This window comes from Rhea americana, unplaced genomic scaffold (genome assembly GCF_003343005.1).
Source record: "Rhea americana isolate MKP2758 unplaced genomic scaffold, rheAme1 scaffold_12, whole genome shotgun sequence".
NCBI classification, from domain to species: Eukaryota; Metazoa; Chordata; class Aves; order Rheiformes; family Rheidae; genus Rhea; species Rhea americana.
Genome location: NW_028185261.1, coordinates 9,107,629 through 9,126,426, shown reverse-complemented (window position 1 = coordinate 9,126,426; position 18,798 = coordinate 9,107,629). Strand labels below are relative to the sequence as shown.

Below are 18,798 nucleotides of genomic sequence, written 5' to 3'. Positions count from 1 at the left end.
ACTCAAAATTGATTTTAACTAGTAGCACTTCAGACAGCTATAAAATGAAAAGCAGATACATGTTTTGCCCTGTTCACTCTCTAAAGCTAGCAGTCACACAGGAGACTTTCAAAATTAAAGAAATAGGATTATAAAACCACAAAACTGACACAGGGCCTTTGGGTATACAGAGTACTTAGAATTCTAATTAATTTTTTAGTGTGACTAGATTTCAAAACTGACTGTGGAATTCTGGGAGCTGTTTATAATTTTCCTCCTCTACTCTAAAAGAGTGATTTTAGTCACAAATGAACAAAGACTTAACACACAGTCCAAAACTAAAACTACTTTGACATGTATTAAAACATGAGATCATACAACAGGAGCAAGAGTTTAACAGGGATGGACATGGCCCTGATCCAAGCAGGTGAGAGCAGGCTGCTCTACCATAACATGACATAACAAGGGAGGCTGTAATCAGGGCTCTCATAGCAAGTAGTCACATTAATGAAACCCACTGCAGAGTGCCATGCTAATTCCTTTGAATTAGCAGTAGTACATAAACAGATTCCGCACAGAAGTGGCAAGGAATGTTCCTCCTGAACAAGTCAATTACAAAAAGTGTTTCAGTATTAACTACATGAAGTGCCAGGAAGAAGGCCATCATTTTAAAATTAGCATAATTATAAAACACAAAGAAATGCTGGGGCAAGGAAATATACACATAAAGATGTAATTTACCACTCTAATATCACAGAATTTTAAATATACACTGTAGGAGTTGTTTAATCTTCTCAAATTGAAATTTATAAACAAACCTCTCCAAAACCCTGAATGTTTTACTCAAACATAGAACATGTGTATCTACTTTCAGCATCACAAACAAACCTGAAATCGCATTACTCAGAACAGTTACCAAGTATTAGCTGTAAAGCAGCAGCAAAACATGAGAACACTATGTCAAAAGAAAGAAAAAAAAAGAATTAAAACTGAATTTCTAGGCAATAGGGCAAACTAACCATATGCACGGCAAATTCAATGAAAATTAAACTGCTGCAGGGTAGATTTGATACCTGTGCTAGCAGTGGTACCACAGATCATTAGTTACAGGCATTCCACACCAACTGCTATAGAAGAGAATTCAAGCAATAATGACAGAAGCTCCTTCCATTTCTTGCCCTAGAGACATTTCTTCTTCCATTACAGGGCTTACCTCTTCCAAAAGTGACTCTTAAAGACATCTTACATGTTACATGACAGTTTGACCAATGAAACTTACTTACAAGAGCTTTTTTTAAATAAAATCCCACAGTTTTAGTATTGAACAGATACATATTTTATGGCATTTAAACAGTAGCTACATGCAAAGCTGTAAGCAAATTAAGTTTTAAATATCCAATGAATTTTAAAAGAGTACTTTTAAAATTTAGCATTTTCACTAGCTAGAACCTATTTTCATTTATGCTGTGATTAAAATGTTTATTAATTTATTAGTGTCTCTAGCATCTTACAGCTTTGTTTTCTTAAGAGAGTCACTTGGGACCCAAATTAACAAAAAAAATATATATATATAGTCCAAAGTCATCCAACAAACTATGGCTGGCTGGCGGTGCATGAGCTACTATGCATTCATTTCATGATTCCCAATTCTAAGTTATTTATTTAAATAAGCATATATACATATGCATATATAGGTTAACAAATGGTTCCTATAATTGATCCAAATACATAGCTGGGAGAGGAATTAAGAGGCACACACTCTATTGAAAACACAACTGTCACTAAAATTTGGCTAAATTACTTTTGTAATGCCCAAAATGTAAAATTTTTTTTAAAAAAAAAACCAGATAAGTCAATTTTTTTAATGTGGGCATTGCTGCCACCACCTGGCCAAAACGGTGAATTGTTCCTACTCTTTGCATCTTTCAGATACAGGATTGCTCAGCATGCTCTCTCTCTCTTCTACAAGTCCTCTCATTTTAGCTTCTACCCCAACTACCACAAAGCCTCACCATTTCCTAAACTACTTCTACCTTTGCAAGGAATGAGGAGCAACTCAAAGTATCATTCAGATCTTACTAACAGTGTCTACAGCTGCTGTCCTACATTCAGAACACACTTCAGCATCAGTGAATTACATGACAGTAATATTCAAAAACAACAAGGTCTAACAAGCACCAAGCCAGTCCACTACTAAGGAAATCTAAGAAAAGTCTTGCAAAAAAMCAAATATCCACTGGAACTGGTGTATCAAGACTATAACAGTTTTTGCTGAAACATCCTCCTTAAAACATCTTTCTGGAAAGACTGCTTTGGGAAAGTTGGACTGAATACACTATCCTGTCACCTGCAGAAGCTCAGCAACTTCTGAGTAGATTCTTCATAGCAAGGGGTCCAATGAGTTCAGCAGAGTTAAGTCAAAGTTCCATACATACTCACAGACAGCACTACATTCATTCATGTTTATTAGCTCTTAGGAACAGTATCTTGCTCCATACTTGAGCCTTAAAATATATGTTAATGTTCACTAAAAATTTTTAGTTCTGCTGCACCTCACCTGGTGAGTCACCCAAACAAGTGCCAAAGGGACCACAGAAATACCAGCATACACTCATAGCTGTGTTTTTACCTCAGCCCCTCCTTGAAAAGCTTCACAAGCATGAATGATACAGCAGCCCTCTTGGAAGGATATGGCCAAAAGTTCCATAAAATTAGATACGATACTTTAAATAACCCAAAGAAACAAGTAGTCTTTAATAAATATCATTTACAATATTTTCATCCTTTCTTTAGGTAAGGAAAGGAAGGTATCTATCCTGCAGTTTATGAACCTATATGCTTGCAGATCTGTCACTTCTCGTTTACATAACCCTTTAATCTGTATCCTTCCAGCTAACCAGGGGAGAGAAATCATATGATGTATGATGATATATATTGTTTCAGCAGAGACAAGAAAGTCAAAAAGCCCCAAGGCTTCCTGGAGAAAACTTAAAGAAATTATTCATTCAAGAGTCACCATCTCTGAAGGTGTCTGTAAGAGAATAGATCCCTCACCCAACAAACATGTAAGGCAACTGAATAGGTCTCGTCTTCCCTTACATCCTATAGCCTAAAGAGGAGAGGTAAACACACTTACCTTTTTTGCTCTCTGGGCTATATTAGGCGTTCTAGTGAGAAGCTTTTCAATCAGGTATTCTCTATTCTGCAAAACCAACATTTGATAAGTTAAAATCAATACAAGAAAAGAAAATTCATGTAGATTTTAAGGCAGAGCAAAATTTACTTGTAGGGTTAAACGCTTTACCTTGGCTTTCTGGAAAAATTTGCATTTTAAAAGTTCTGCTGCTGTGGGCCTGAAAGATCAATAATAAATTAGAACAGAAAACAAAGACCCCTCTCAGTGAATACAGTACAGGACGTTAGTTAAATGGTCTCTAATACTTCTGAATTAGTACTGTATGAATGGGGAATAAATAGCAATAGCTACTGAATTAATTCACATGTACTCACTTACCACACACCAAAAAACTAAGTTTCCCTATGGCAAAAATACTGGGAAAAAAAAAATCAGTATCTAAATTGCCAATTTCCCCCCTTTTTCTTTTAACACAAATGCATTTTACCCTTAAAAAATACAAAATAAAGTCAGGTAACATGTGCTTCCCTAAATGACTCCATCAGTGCAACTGAACTTCACTCCACAGTGACTACCTTGCAGAGATATAAAAGGGCAAATACATTTTCCAAACAGTAGCATCAATATCCACTAACTGCATTCATTTACTTTGGTAATGTGCAGGTATGCACATCTGTATACTGACACCATTAAGATGATGCATAAACCAAAAAGCAAAAAACAACCCCAAAATTGCCATCAGTAGTTTCTTCAAACCCAACAGACAAGTAAAAGCAAATCTACAGCCGTAAGGTCAAAATCTAAGCATTTCACATTTACTTAGAGTTCTGTTCTCTTTCTTCACAGCATCTATTTTTGAAGTTTAYACCAGATTTTCCACAATCCCAGAGCTACTGAAATGACTCCAATGGCAGGATTTGCTTTCCCTAGCTTTGGGAATCTAAAAAGTTACATATCTAACTGAAGCCAGCCTCTGAGACTCAGGTAGACTTGGGAGGGAAAGAAAAACATCTCTTGGGATGAGACAAACCCTCCACTTTTTTTTTWATTCTCTCCATTAGGAGCCCAGACCACTACCCAAGACTAACTTTGAGATGGTTAAACTTAGGGAAGCTAAAGTCTTGAAGATCTACCATTTCTAAATGAATGAAAGCATCATTGCTACAGTTTATTTGAATTAAAGCAAGAGGTTGGATATAGCATAAACAGATCAGACAGTGGGAAGCTTCCATATGGAAAATCTCAACAACAAAAATCAAAATCTGAACTAGTCTGTTTCTGTGAGGACATAAGCGAAGAAAACAAAAAGCAGTATGTGTATGTATCATCTTACTCCTACTACAAACAATGGAACAATTCCTGACATCAACAAAAAAGATCTAGTTAAGACACAGTAGTTGCAGATGTTGCTTGTTTTCCCAAAGCAACAGACTGAAAGGTTGTTAGTAGAGGTACTGTGGAGACTACTAGACAAAGCAGTAATTCACACACAAACCTTGGATAGGCAAACTGGAAGGGGAACTTTCAGAAGAAATGAGTCTGTGTTATGTTTTCAAATTTAAACCTGAGTTACCTTTCAACTTTAAGACAAGTTTTAATGATCTACTACTGTCATATCTTGTACCAGGGAAACGCACGGTTAATAGCTAGATTCTTGGCAAAGTTTTATCCAGACTTGCAGTCTCCATTCCTTCACTATTATTTATATCAGAAAATGCTGAACTGGTTTGAAAGGAGTTTCTGGGCCTGTCACCACACACGCCGAGGCTGTGAATTAGAGCTGAGGACTGTAAGCTACCTATATTGCATGAAGGGAAACACCTCCTCACACACGCCCCCAGAAGAAAAATATAATGCTGTGAGAGACAACAGTGCAACACCAATCTCATAATTTCCCATGAAAAGCAGGCACTTCTCCCAAAAATGTCACAGTATCTCTGAGCCGAATTAACTACTGTCTGTGGAGAAACAAAAAATAGCATAGACCAAGCAATCTAAGGACATTCACTCCCAGGTCTGGGTAACTGGCACTTTGATCTCATCATGTATCTGCTGGGCTAACTGTTCAGTTCAGGTCAATCATGAGTACAGAGATACTGTAAGTGTTACTACACCAATGTTTCTACATTGGCATCTTTACCACAGATCATGTAACACTCAGCATTATGTACTCAACAAGAAAAAGACGACCATTCTAATTATTTACCACTTATGTTTTCATACCAACTTAATCTTGCCCTGAAAATTGCTGGCTACTGGAAACTCAAAAAGCAGCTTGTTTATCCAGAATGTATTTCTTTCTTATCACAAGCAGTCAGCAAATTGCAGTACTAAGCTTAAATCATCAGGGTTTGCTAGTAATAAGACCAACTGCAAACGGCTTAGGAATCTGAAAATAGTGCCCAAATGATCCTTCAATCAAAAAAAAAAGAATTTGAAGGATTTCAAGAATTAAGGATGCTGTCATGTAATTTATACTCTTTTCTCCTAACTACATTTGTTTTCCATTATTGCTGCTGTCACCTTTTCAACTTGACTCACTGAAACAGTACCTTGCACTTCGGCTAGTGTAACACCAGTGAAATCAAGTTACAGATCATAAGAGAGAACACAGTACTGAGTCAGGACTGCTCTTTCAGAAGAATCTTTTCCTGTACTGGCACTTCTGAAATTCTTCAAAAACAGAGATAAGTGATATATTAAATACCCTCAGGAAACAATGTTAATTACAGAATGTGCCTGGAAATCCTGGAAATCTCAATCACAGAAACAAATCAAGAAAGAGCACAGAGAGGCTATCCCAAGCAGCTGTCTACAGACACAAGGGAAAACTCTGAACAAGCTTGTGGCCTCCTACTTTAGATTGCAAAAAGTAAGTAATTTTCTCTGGAGATATGCTAGAGTTAAACTCATTTCAAAAAAAGAGAAAAATCAAACATATTTCTAATATAAAGATCAAGTGGTTGCTCTATTTGGCAAAGAACAATTATTTGATCAACCCGAAAGTCTTGCTGGACTTCAGTGCAGCATAAAGACTGATATTTTACCTCAAACAAGCAATTAAGATACAGAGAAAGGACTTTTGCTTGTTCAATACTGAGTTTAACATAGTATTTAAATATGAGCAAATTAGGTTAATCCAGAAGAAGAAAACTTAAACAACAGTTAAGAGGCAATCCCTTCTCCCCAGATGAAGATGACTGAAGGCTGATTTTTAGAAAATTCAAATCATATGCTTAAAGACGATGTACAAACACTGAACTCTTAGGTAGTCTCTACATTTAAAAAAATAATTCTACTATACATGACAATAATGACCTACCTTTTGGAAGGATCTTTTTGAAGGCATAGTGAAATTAGTTTTCTAAAGGATTTGCCATATTTTTTCATCATCTCCTTGTCCTCTACACCCGTCTCTAAAGTGGGAGGGTCATTTTGCAGTGTTAGCATTAACACCTACAGTAAAAAAACAAACAGAAAATAGGCACCATAAGTCCCATCACTAAATTGGTACAAAAAAAGTGGAAATAAAAATAGAATATTCCATTCATAAAGTATTAAAAGCTATAATAGTACTCAGAGCACATATTTTTAGGTATTTTGAGTTGCTATTGAATACAAAGTACCTCTGTCACAACAGCATTTCCATAGAACCCTCTCAGAGCAGTGAGCAGTATGACTGACAAAAATATATGCATTTAAAAATCTAAAAGAATATATATGCCTGCTTACAATTGCCCAAAGAGATAAGAACAAGTAGACTACAAAATATTAGAAAAGAAAATACTAGATGCCTAGGCTTCACATCATGATTATACAAGTTATTTCTGTCAGTCAGAAATGTGGGTGCATATGAGAAAAACAAGAAAAGAGGAATAGTAAGCAAGATTGCTGCAATCAGTAACTTATTTCTACTGCACAGAATACACACACTTCAGTGAAACAGACAGAAATATATCACTTAAACCTGAAGGATAAAATGCTTTTTTCTAGGACTCACTGACACTAAAAAAACATATTCATTCCTTTTCAGTTATACTAGATACCACTTTACAACACCTTTTCATAAATGTTGGCACATACAGCAGTTGCTGTAACTTAAATATCTTAAAATTACATAAAACCATATAGCTTCTAAGTTTGGAACTGAGCTCTAAAATTCTTTAAGTTACTCTATGGAAAACAGACACCAGTAACCACAGTTTTTCCTTTTAAAAATTTAAGTAGGCTTCCCTAGTAAATTATATTGTACATATTCTTCTTAAAGTAAAAGCACAAAATTCATTTCAAGGGAGGTCAGTTTGTTACTACTGTTACTTAATCCAAACTAGTGAAAAATATCAAGTTACTTACTAATTCATCAATTTGAAGAGATTAATTTCATTTTTTAAATGGTAACTTAAATTCTAAGTTTGCTTATCTGACTAATAGCACAGCAGCTTTCTGCCACCTTCAAATACGAACATCATGTAACAGACCTGCAATTTCATATAATCATTTGCAAACTTTTTCAGAAGACTTCTATATTATCCTACTTTAGAGACTGATGGGTAAAAACAGGGGAAAAACATCACCATAACAAGATGATATATAACTTTTCTACTTTCAACAGTAGTGTTGCATTTACTCTTTAAAAAAAAAAAAAAAAAAGAATGAAACATTAATTAAGGACCAAAGCACCAGAGTCCAGCTTTCTGGGTCTGTGCCTTGCATTTTACTCCTCTCACACACCTTCCTATGTACCACCTCCCCCAATACCTGCCCCTACATTGAAGATCTACAAAACTACTCGTTTCAGTCATTTGTCAAGAGAGAACAATCTGCAATGACCAAAACCAGTTCAAATGCAGAGGGAAATCTGAAGCCTGAAACCCCCTTCAGCATTAAGCAATATGAAGTTATAGTTACTTTCATAGGAGGGTATTTGTGATAAGGTGCTGCTCCTGTTGCTAATTCAATGGCTGTTATCCCAAAGCTCCACATATCAGCCTTGAAGTCATAGCCTCTCACCTGGAATAGAACCAGACAGAAAACAAAATGGTGATGCTTTAAGTTTTAAAAATCAAAGGCTGTGTGTTTTTTTTTTTTTTTTTTTTTTAAAAAAAAAACAGTAGGAATACCTGCTCCATTACTTCAGGGGCCATCCAACACGGAGTACCAACAAAAGTTTTCCTCACTTTGTTACGAGTAACGTCACCTCCTGTTGCTAAAAATGCACTGACACCAAAATCTGTGACAGAAGGAAAAAAGTTAAAATCAATTAAACTACCATTAACAAAGCAGAACTTTCAAACTTTCACACTTAGAAATGAAGTCATGAGGTCTACTTATAGATATCCTCCATTGCACAGATTACCTTCCGTTCATGATATCCTATTTTTGAAGTGATAGGGAATAAATGGTACAGTTATCACTACTAGTGATCTAGTTATCACTAGAATATTCCTCAAGTTTAACTCTCTAGAATATGTCTTGTTAACTATGATTACAAAGGATGCCAGTATTTGTCACTTTGGATTTTCAAATGTGCACTTTGAGCTAAGGTTTGCATCTGCTATTAAAAGATAATGAGCTACATTCAGTATAGCTACTAAATCTTAATGCAGTTTGAGCAAGAGCAAAGAGTCTCTCTTGTACATACAATACATATTTAACTTTTTGTAGATTTGAGAAATCAAAGATAATCACACTGCTCAACATGTATTTTACAGTAGACAATAACTTAAAAAAAAAAATACCCAAAAGTGTTAGTTTTCTCTTAACCTGTCACTACCTTAGCGAGAGCCATGTGGAGCAGGGAGGAGAGAAACAGAACAAAGACGAGCAGATTAAAGAAAAACACTGTAATTTTGAATGGAGCTTATGAAGAATATTTTAGACTCTGCACTATTTACAATCTAACTGGATTGAAGCCAAATATTTTACTGTGCATTTGTTTAAAGAAATCATATTTTCCTATTGTTCTCTAATTTTAAGATTGATATTATCAATAAATACAGAAAAATGTCATGGATTTTAGTTATTTTTAGAAGATGATATAAGAAGATCACTCAAAATGATCTTTCTGAGAAAAATCTCTTGACATCAAAGAACCTCAACATAAAGCATCACATCAACATGCTCTTCTCAGGCATCAGCTAAATTTAGAAAACAACAAAAAAAAATCCATGTTGTTTCATGGAAGTACTTGTAGTTTATAGTTTCTTCTATTCATTTAGCATGCTATTCATGTAACAGATAGACAAGTCTGATGAATTTGTGATCATAAAGTACTAACTTTGGTTGCTTCTGGACCAAAAAAAATTTTATGTTGCTAGATTGCTGGTGGTAATACACTTCTGTACCTCAGATACATTTTGCAGGCAGATAGTGTTGAAGGAATGTATAAACACCCTTAAAATAATACTGTATCCATTTCCTTTTCTGTCAGTAATTCTTAAACTGTCTTCACTACACTATTTTTCTTAAATTATCAGCAGAGATTACGTAACTGAAGTATTCACTCACACTTTAATCCAGGCGCCCTTACAGAGAGAACTTTTTTTTTTAGTGGCCCAAAGCAGTATAGTCACATGAAGAATCTACTCCAGAAATATTGGACAGGCATGCTGAGTCCACACTATCACTCCCTACTACCAATTTTTTCCCCACTGGCCACATCATCCTGTGCATTTCAAATAGTCTTTGTAGTCCAGGTTTGGKACTGGAGTTCAACAGTCAGAACTTTATCATTACTTTCCACAAAGCAGATGTTAACTGCACTACAGATTCAAACTCTTTCTGGAGTGTGCTTTCATAAACCACACAGAAATAAAGTAGAGTGTTAAGAAGTAAGCTTCATTAAACTTTTCTGCAATTTGCCTAACAAATAAAAATAAAAGTTTTTTTCTTCCAAAATCTGTAAGATATTGCTTAGAGGGGGTTTGCTTGTACTTTTTTAAAGGTGTGAACAGCCCCAGGAATACCAGTTAAAAATGATACTGGTAGTTATTAACTATTGCATATGAGAAAAATCTGTATAAGTAAAAAAATCAGAAATAAACAAACAAATGAATACATAAATCAAGAAGCCATATTAAAAAGTCCTTTAGCTGGTACTAAATAATTGTTTAACAGATTTTTCAGGAACTGATATGTACAGCTAAAATTCTGGCTTAACATTTGCTCCTCCAGCACTGTTCTACTTTAACGTAACATTTGTTTTGAAAAGGACCACAGATGACAAATATAAATAAAAAGAGAAGTCTAATCAAACAGAAGTCTAATCAAAAAGAAAAGCAGAAAACCTTCTTGCATAAGCTTTAAAAAGAAATATTGTAATACTTCATTGAGAAAAAATGCAATGTGTATTTAACTCATTCAAGCAAACTTTCACTATAAAGCCAGTAAAACACAGCTGTACATCTACAGAGAGAACAGTCTGGTTTCAATACAAAACAAAAGATTTGTTTCTCTGCATAGACAGCTTCCACAAACACAGCTTGTTTAAAAAAAAAAGACAAGACCTATACTGGCTTGCTTCCTATCACACAGGGGGCTGGAAGCTTTAATAAGAAGTTCTGTAAAAGCAAAAAGGGAAATGCAGGACAAGGAAAGAGCTGAATTCAACAGTGTTAGGCACTAAAGATCACAGCTAAGACCAAAGAGCAAATACATTTAATGAACAACCATGATTTAAGTGTATTAGTAAGCATTTTGAGACTAACATAAGTGAAGCAAAGGGGCTGCCCAAATAAGCAATGGTCTGCAAAAACACTTCTCCTCTGACATCATTTTCYCCTCAGCCACTGCTGGGGCACTTGGCCAAGTCCCAGCCAAGGTCAGAATCTAAGGTTAGCATTAGCGTGGAGAGAGAAAGCTGGGAGCCTCCAAGGGAGTAGGGCAGCAAAGAGGCTGCAAAAACATTCTCATCTGACAGCTTTCCCACCTTGGTGAGGGCTGGGACTCTTGCAGTTGAGGTCAACATCCAGGGTGAGGGTTAGGATTATCATTTGGAGAGAGGCAAAGCCCCAAGCTCCAAGGGGCTGCCAAAGGCAGGCTCAGGCTTCAAAAGCATTTCTCCCCTAAGAACATTCTCACCCTCACTACGGCTGTAGATCTTAGTCTAAGGAGTAGCCGACGCCAACACTTACTTAGGGTTAGTTAGTTTATAGTTAGTTAAGGTTGGGGCTGGGAGAGAAACAGAGCCTCAAGCTCCCATGAGAATGGAGCTGGCCAAGGAAAGCTTGTGATGCAAAAACAATTGTCCACAACAAATCTTTGCCTCTGGCATGGAGGATCTAAGGTCATGGCTGTGGCTATTTTTAACCAGCTCTTTTTCAAAAATTTCTGTATACGCACAGAATGTGCAGATTCAATAGCCAGCTACGCATAAAACTGAAGAGTCAGACTTCTGCTGAGACTCTTCAACACACACACTTTTCTGACAAGTTTCAATACAACTGTTATCTCTCAGCCTGACTAAACACTTCACTCACCCAGCCCATACCTTCTAGTCTTTCACTCATCCCTGAATGCAGCTGTTCTTTACTGTATGCTCCCTACCTCATCTTGCATTTCTACTCCTTCACGGATTTGGTATTTTTAACCCTCTTCAGGCAACTCAAGCTTAGAAGGCTGAAACCTGATGAAGTACCAATTATCTTGTTTGTCCAAGGCACTAGATGTTACAAGCTCAGTGGTTTTACGTAGAATATTAAGACCGAGTCACTGCAGTGACTATTTAACTTTTTTTTCTTTAAATGAATAGGAAGGCTAAAGCTTCCTGCTCTGCAAAGAATATTGTGCTTTAAAACAAAACTCCCCAAATTACAGAACACAGATGACTGTAGTTTCCTCTATTTCCCACAAAAAGACTGAGCAGATTCTCTGTTCAACAACTCTGAGGTCTGTAACCAGAGATGTCTATTTCTTTGAGAAATTCCCTTTTACATCTACATAAAATCTTTTGTCAGAGAAACACTGGCTTTCATTCATGAATTGTAATGCTTAGAACAAAGGCACACAAATGGAAAACCGTATCTTCAAATATTACTCCCCATATGTATTAGCAATATGTGTAACTATACCTACGCCTTCTCATTAGAGAACACTGGGGCGCAGGAGAGTGATCAAAAGGGAAAGACTAATGAACATCAAGATTATGTTCTTCTAGCAATAAAAAGTCAGAAGATAATGACCAAAGCTATCAAGTATCTACTGTCCGAAGACAAAAGGGGACTCTAATTGGTTTTGTTAAGGTAACAATACATAAAATGGAAGAATGCCAGACTGACACTCAAATTTGCTTTAAATTAGTGTATAATTTTCAGTTGTCCCACTAGGAACAGCCCAAATCAACAATGACAGAACTTTGATACTACTGTATTTTTCAGCCAAAGATCTGAAACTACCTGGTATGGGAACAGTGTGTCACATAAAGGCACATTCCACATATCTAACTAGTCACCAAGCTTCCTAGATCTTGCATGTACTGAATTCTGTAACAGCACAATAAACAGCCTTACTCATTAAGATGCCTACCGCAAAAAGGGAGTAAAGGTCAAGAAACTAAGCACTGCAGTTGAAACAGAAAGGGATAAACTAAGCTGTTTGAATGATAATCTGATCAATGTGAGAAGACATTTGATCATGGGTGAAGATCACTATCTAAAAACAAACAGATCTGAAAAGCTGCATTAGATTTTTGATTTTTTCATTATTATTACTATGAGACTATGAGATATCCAATTCTTTATAGTATGAAACGATCTCAATATTTGAGCTACAATGCTTTGGAATACAGACCTAGGATCTTAGCAATCGCCTAAAAACATTACAGAAAATTAAGACAACTGTAGAATATGTCAAGTGAATAATATTAACTATCTTATTAAAATTCAAGCCTACAAAATTGATTTCTTAGTTTGAGTCTTTTGCACTCCAACAGAAAACTTAGAGCTGTTCTAATTCACTTGCCAGCTCATGTTTTTCCATCCAATTTTAAAAACTGCAGACACTGCAATATTAAAGCCCCTCAAAACACACATTTACCTGATACTTTGAAAGCATCTTTTATGTAATGAAGAGCTTCTAGTTATAGCCATTTTTATTACTAAGGGCAAACACACGCAAAGACTTCATCCCTAGGGTCACGAGCTGTAAACTGTGTAGAGCCTGAGCACTCAGGACAGAAGGGAAAAGTGTCACAGATATCACCTGTTTGTTTTATTTTCTAGATACTTGATACTGACTTGGGAGATAGGATATGAAGTTTGGAAAACCTTTCGTCTTTTACTCAGTACTTAAGGTGTTAATATATTATGAGGACCAAATAATTTGATTCTTACAGACTATGACTCAAGAAGAATGTAGATACACTCAGAGGATATTTAAGATTCTATAAAGGATATTGTCTGCACTTATTTTTTCAACTGATACTGTTATAAGACTAATGGTAGAAATGCAAAAATAAACAAACAAAATAAAGAACCCAGAACATCTACTCGCCCAGAAACTGCATATCTCAGTGATCAGTTTTATAAAAGTTACAGCCAAGGTAATCATGACATGCAGTATATACTTTAACATGGATATTTGATTACCTGCAGAAATATTTCATTAGAGAACACTGGGGTACAGGAGAATGAAATAAAGTTGAGCAAAAATGTACCCTTTGCAAGCTCTTTACAATACATAGGTAATTGTAAAGGAAACATTAAGAGGACATAAAAATGTGTTTTGACATATTTGATAGGACAAGGAAAAATATCAAATAATTTCCAAAGCATTTATCATTAGCTAAGCATCCTGAAACAGGATAACTTGCAGAGGAACTACTACACACCAGAAAGAACCACTAAAAGCCAATAGAAGAGTTTTCTAGATGTATCCCTTGTTCCTAAACCAGCTTCAGTTTCCCTTTTCTTTTATTTAGCCATTACACTTTCACCACTGCCTTTACCTGCTATTTGTACAGAGCCATCTTCACCCAGAAGAATGTTGCCAGCCTTCAAATCCCTAGAACACACAGAGTTACCTTCAGGTATAAAATACATATAGGCATATATTCTACATTTAGAAAAGAAAGAAAGAAGAAAAAAAGGCAACAACAGAAAACATTCACAGATTAACTTCACATTAGTGTTTGAAACTTCAAAAGGCAGAAAAAGGAACCGAAGCATAGAATGTAACAATGTAACAGTTTCAAAATAAACAGCATGTTGAACTCAAACTTTTTAAAAATACTTTTTTTTTTTTTTTTTTTAATACAAAGACCCAAATTCAGCTTTGACATAAAGCAAGCAGAATTCAGAAACAGCTGGTCAGAACAGAAATACTTAGGTTCAAACTCTGTTTTACCTACAATTTGTTAATGTAATCTCACAAAATCTGTTTCAAAATTTTATAGGAACAATTAGCATATTTAACATCCAACTGTATCATTAATGAAAAAAAGTTGGAAAAAAAATTTTCTTCATTGATCTCTTCCATAAAGCATTTCTATGATCCATCTTCAAGAAAGGTAAATTACTATTTAATATCTATTTAATGAAGTTACTAAAACTCTGGAACAGCAAATATGTTTTTCTATAGCGTACCACTATGAAAACTTAAGTAAGATGGAATCTGTCAAAAGTTCATCATGTGCTTAAAATTCAGTTATCTGTCCACTTAACACACTACTTATATGCATATAAGTTAAACATAAACCTTTCCAGTTTGAAGCCCTCCCCCCTACTTTAAAAAGGGAAATGTAAATCCCATTTATAATGTAATTTACATTTGTAGAAACACACCATAAATATTACAGATATGAGCAAAACAATCTTTCCAGGATTTATTGAAAATAATTAACATGACTGCTGTTGAAAAGTAACATCATCTGCTTCTTTATATAAAAAGGAGAGTTAATTAATGAGAAAAAAAATCCCTCTGCTATTTTGGAAACAGAATCTCCAGCTGGCACATACCACCTGATATTGCTTCCTATGAACTACTATAGTTTTCGCTTACAAGGTAAACTGGAGAAGAAATGCACACTGTGTTGTTTTGAACAGGATTTTCATGGTACTGCACAGTTCCTAAGTTAGATGTTTTAAAAAGCAGAAGTCTCAGATGTAACAAGTTATCTGCGTTCTGATCTTTTCAGGCTGCTTTAAGAAGAGACAAGAGGAATTCCCAGTTCTGATCTCAAAGGGTTCTGTTATCCTTAAAAACCAATAAATGTTCCTTTTGCAACAGTATCAGCTGAATAGAAGACTACAAATTAAGGTTTGCTGCAGATCTTTGGCATTCCAGACCAGAAGTCAAGATAATTGTTATTTCTCCATTTATCTCAATTTGCTTTCTGCAAAAAGAGGAAACATTTCTCGATTTACATTGCAGGCACGTCACTTATAAGATGGGGCACAAAGAGCCATTACTGTGCTTCATCTGCTCTACTTCCATTCTTGGAGTTTTGACTGCAGTGACTTTGGTTTTTGTTTCAAACGTTCTCTTGTAAAAGGGTAGTGCTTGGAACAGAGAGCCTGCTGTAGGCACCCTCCCTTAAAAGGCCAACTCACCTCAGTAAAACTAGTTAGGTAAGTCAGAGTACAGCACTTCCATCATCCAAACAGTGGAAACAACCTGTGGATCACTACAGCAGACATACAGATCAACCTGAGGGATCTGCATAGTTTATACTGGGGAAGTCAGTGCAGAGAGAACAGTCGCTAGATGCATATATGCCAACATGCCAATATTCCACAGCATCAAACCTGCTTCCAGTATGGTCATAAAGAAAGATCCATAGAATTGTATTAGACGCTACCAATTATCAGGAAGAAATTAATGTTCACACTTATACAGCAGTACCCAAGTTACAGTTATGGGCTTACTATGCAATATGATACACAAGCCAGGAGCCTTGTCACATGCATTAAATTCAGATTAGATATTTGGAGTACCAGCAGCCACAGCAATACAGACCACAGTTTTCATAGACTTAGCACAGCACAGACCTATTCTATGAAGGAAAAACAGGATAAAGACCAATTTATCACTAGTACTTTACACTTGCCTGCAATAGAGCATCTGCCTGAGCATCATTAGTTGACAATTATTGATCATATTTACAGTATGTGAAGGAGGCAATACAATTTGCTTAGTAACTGCAGCTTACCAGTATCAAGCACAAACTATAGATGCAAATTTGAAAATGCTTTTCACTGAATGTATGCTCCCACCTGTGAATTTGCCCATTCCTGTGTAGGTAGTCTAACCCCTCCAAAACTTCTTTAAGAATTGTTGCTATTATGGGTTCTTCAAGGACACCATTTTTGTGTTCTCCTCTATTGACAATATACTTTATGATATCAAGCATTGAACCTATATTGAAGATCCAAAAGAAAAAAAACAAAAAATAAAACCATATATATACAGCATTATCATACTGGACTCTTGCAAAAGTATTTCTTTATTCTTTCCATGCTACTCCAATTTAAATCTTTGCCTGTATGTGCAAACACCTCAGCTAGTCAGCTCTCGGAACAAAGCATGCAACTACCTGGATAAACAGAGAAGCGAAATAATGCTTTGTCAAGAATACTTTGACATTCAACAGTCCATTAGAAAGATCTGGTAACAGATTTCTAAACTATTATCTGTTAAAAATTCAAAGTATCCCACATTCAAACACACAAGCACAGCAATCACATTCTGGTTTATGATCCATCTTACATTATGGTTCGGACATTTTCCACCCAAGCTAAACATGCAATTGCAAGACTGAAATGAGACATTCTCCATTTAAAAAAAAAAAAAAAAGAAAAAAAAAAAAAAAAGACGACTGCATCCCTAGCAACATGCAGTGTGGCACTGAACTTTAGATATTCTTAGTTTCAAGAAATGGTAATAATTTCATTTATACCAGCATTTTCCAGCAGTTCGCAGTAAGCTTCTGTCACAGATCACTGGTTTCTCTCAGGGCTTGTAACTACTTTTGATGGTTATCAATTTTACAGGGTATGACTTAACAGTCCTCAAATTTAACCAAATACAAAGTAACACTTATTTTATGAGCACTTCCCATTTTTGCTTTGAGTGTGACGGTACAGAAGTCTGTTGCCATCAAGACTAATCTTGAAGCACACCATTAGCAACCAAGAGCCCCATCTTATGTTGGGGGCCTCAGTTTTCTAAACCACAAGCACATTCAGTTCAATCCATTTTTCTCCCACAGAACTAAGATTTTTATACCATTAATCATTATTATAAAAATTCTTATGGATGTTTGGTTAGTTTTTTAAGCAATAAAAAGGATGCGATATGTATAACACCTGTTTTAGATATAGTCCTTCTTGGGTAAAGAATAAGAAAAGTCCATTACAAAGTCAGAAATATGTGCATTTTTTACAGTAACAGAATAGCCTTGTAACTCAAAAAAAAAAAAAAAAAGACACACTGGCTAAATTCTCACCAGAATAGTTTTCCCTACACACAGCCTTACCACAAAATTTTAATATATTGACTCAGAATATAAAGTTATAGTTTACCTCAGTAATTCTTTGTATGCAATATCAATATACATAAACTTTTTAAGCTCACGCATTTCTGCTAAGTCATTCAGCATGCCTTTGTCTCAAGGTTTATCCCATACAGTCTTTCTCCCTCCTCATTGCTTGATGTAGGTCAGTTAGCTCAAATAAGGCACAAATGGTATTAAAATTCTTATAAATTCCTTACAACTAAACAAATAAAAAGAGTAACTTACCTCCACTTAACAGCTTCATAACCAGCCAAAGTTCATCCTTCACCACGAAAGATGTATAATAGGTCACCACATTGGGGTGATTGCATTGACTCATAGCTTGAATTTCTTTCTGTAAGAAATACAAAGCCCAGCATAATATGGCCAGCTGTCAGTTCTGCTTGAATAAAGTGAAAGTTTAATTGATTTCTGAAGTGAAATACCGTAACAGCACTGATATAAGCACAAAATACGCATCAAGGCACCAAAACATTTCAATTTACCTATAAATCTACATGCAAGACAAAACATATTACAAGGAATGCAAGGGAGGTTTGGCCAGAAGATACAAAGATAACTACATCAATTTTCTTCTTAGAGCAGCAGAGAAATTAGTGTTAAAGTTCCAAGTTCAGAGTGAGCAATGAAGAATGAAGAGTCTCCAGGAGCTGAAGGTGTGGGTAGAGGCTGGATAACAGAACTTGAGGGAAGATCAAAACCTATTGCCTCTCCTGTTCAAAGGGGTTTAAAACCAGTAGAATAGAGGCAGAAGGGAGAGAAGAAGGAAGGAGGCTGCAGGACAAAGTGGACAGCATCACTGGCTCTGCTTACTACTTGGATGGACAGGTGCACACCACAAGGCCAAATAAGCAGACAGAAGTGCAAGAGAAAAAAAAGCAACATTACAGATTGAGAGGAAAAGTCAGAGGAAACAATTGAGTAGAGGAACATACAGTCACCAACATATGCACGACATGGCACTGCCAAGTAACACCATCTATGACACACCACAGCTGTACACATTAAGAATGAAGGCCTTGTATTTTTTTTTTTTTTTTTTTTTAGTTCAAGTATAGCCTCTTTATTCACTGTTTTACATAGATTTTTCAGTAACACCTTTGAGGCAAATATGCTTTGCTCCGAGTTCTCTACGTAGAGGCCTTTAGGCCTCCTTTGTACTTGAGGGTTTGGC

The 18,798-nt window shown here is 35.8% G+C and overlaps 1 protein-coding gene across 1 annotated transcript in view; it reads right to left on the bottom strand.

Annotated features, from left to right (window-relative positions):
- The window catches only part of STK39 (serine/threonine kinase 39), a 114,531-nt gene that overhangs the window by 65,207 nt on the left and 30,526 nt on the right, over positions 1 to 18,798 (bottom strand). The window contains exons 4-11 of the mRNA XM_085323737.1: positions 17,850 to 17,958; positions 16,324 to 16,465; positions 14,058 to 14,113; positions 8,236 to 8,345; positions 8,024 to 8,125; positions 6,438 to 6,571; positions 3,284 to 3,332; positions 3,116 to 3,181 (exon numbers count right to left, since the gene is read on the bottom strand). Coding sequence (XP_085179863.1) covers positions 3,116 to 3,181; positions 3,284 to 3,332; positions 6,438 to 6,571; positions 8,024 to 8,125; positions 8,236 to 8,345; positions 14,058 to 14,113; positions 16,324 to 16,465; positions 17,850 to 17,958 — 768 coding nt within the window. The remainder of the gene's footprint in view (positions 1 to 3,115; positions 3,182 to 3,283; positions 3,333 to 6,437; positions 6,572 to 8,023; positions 8,126 to 8,235; positions 8,346 to 14,057; positions 14,114 to 16,323; positions 16,466 to 17,849; positions 17,959 to 18,798) is intronic.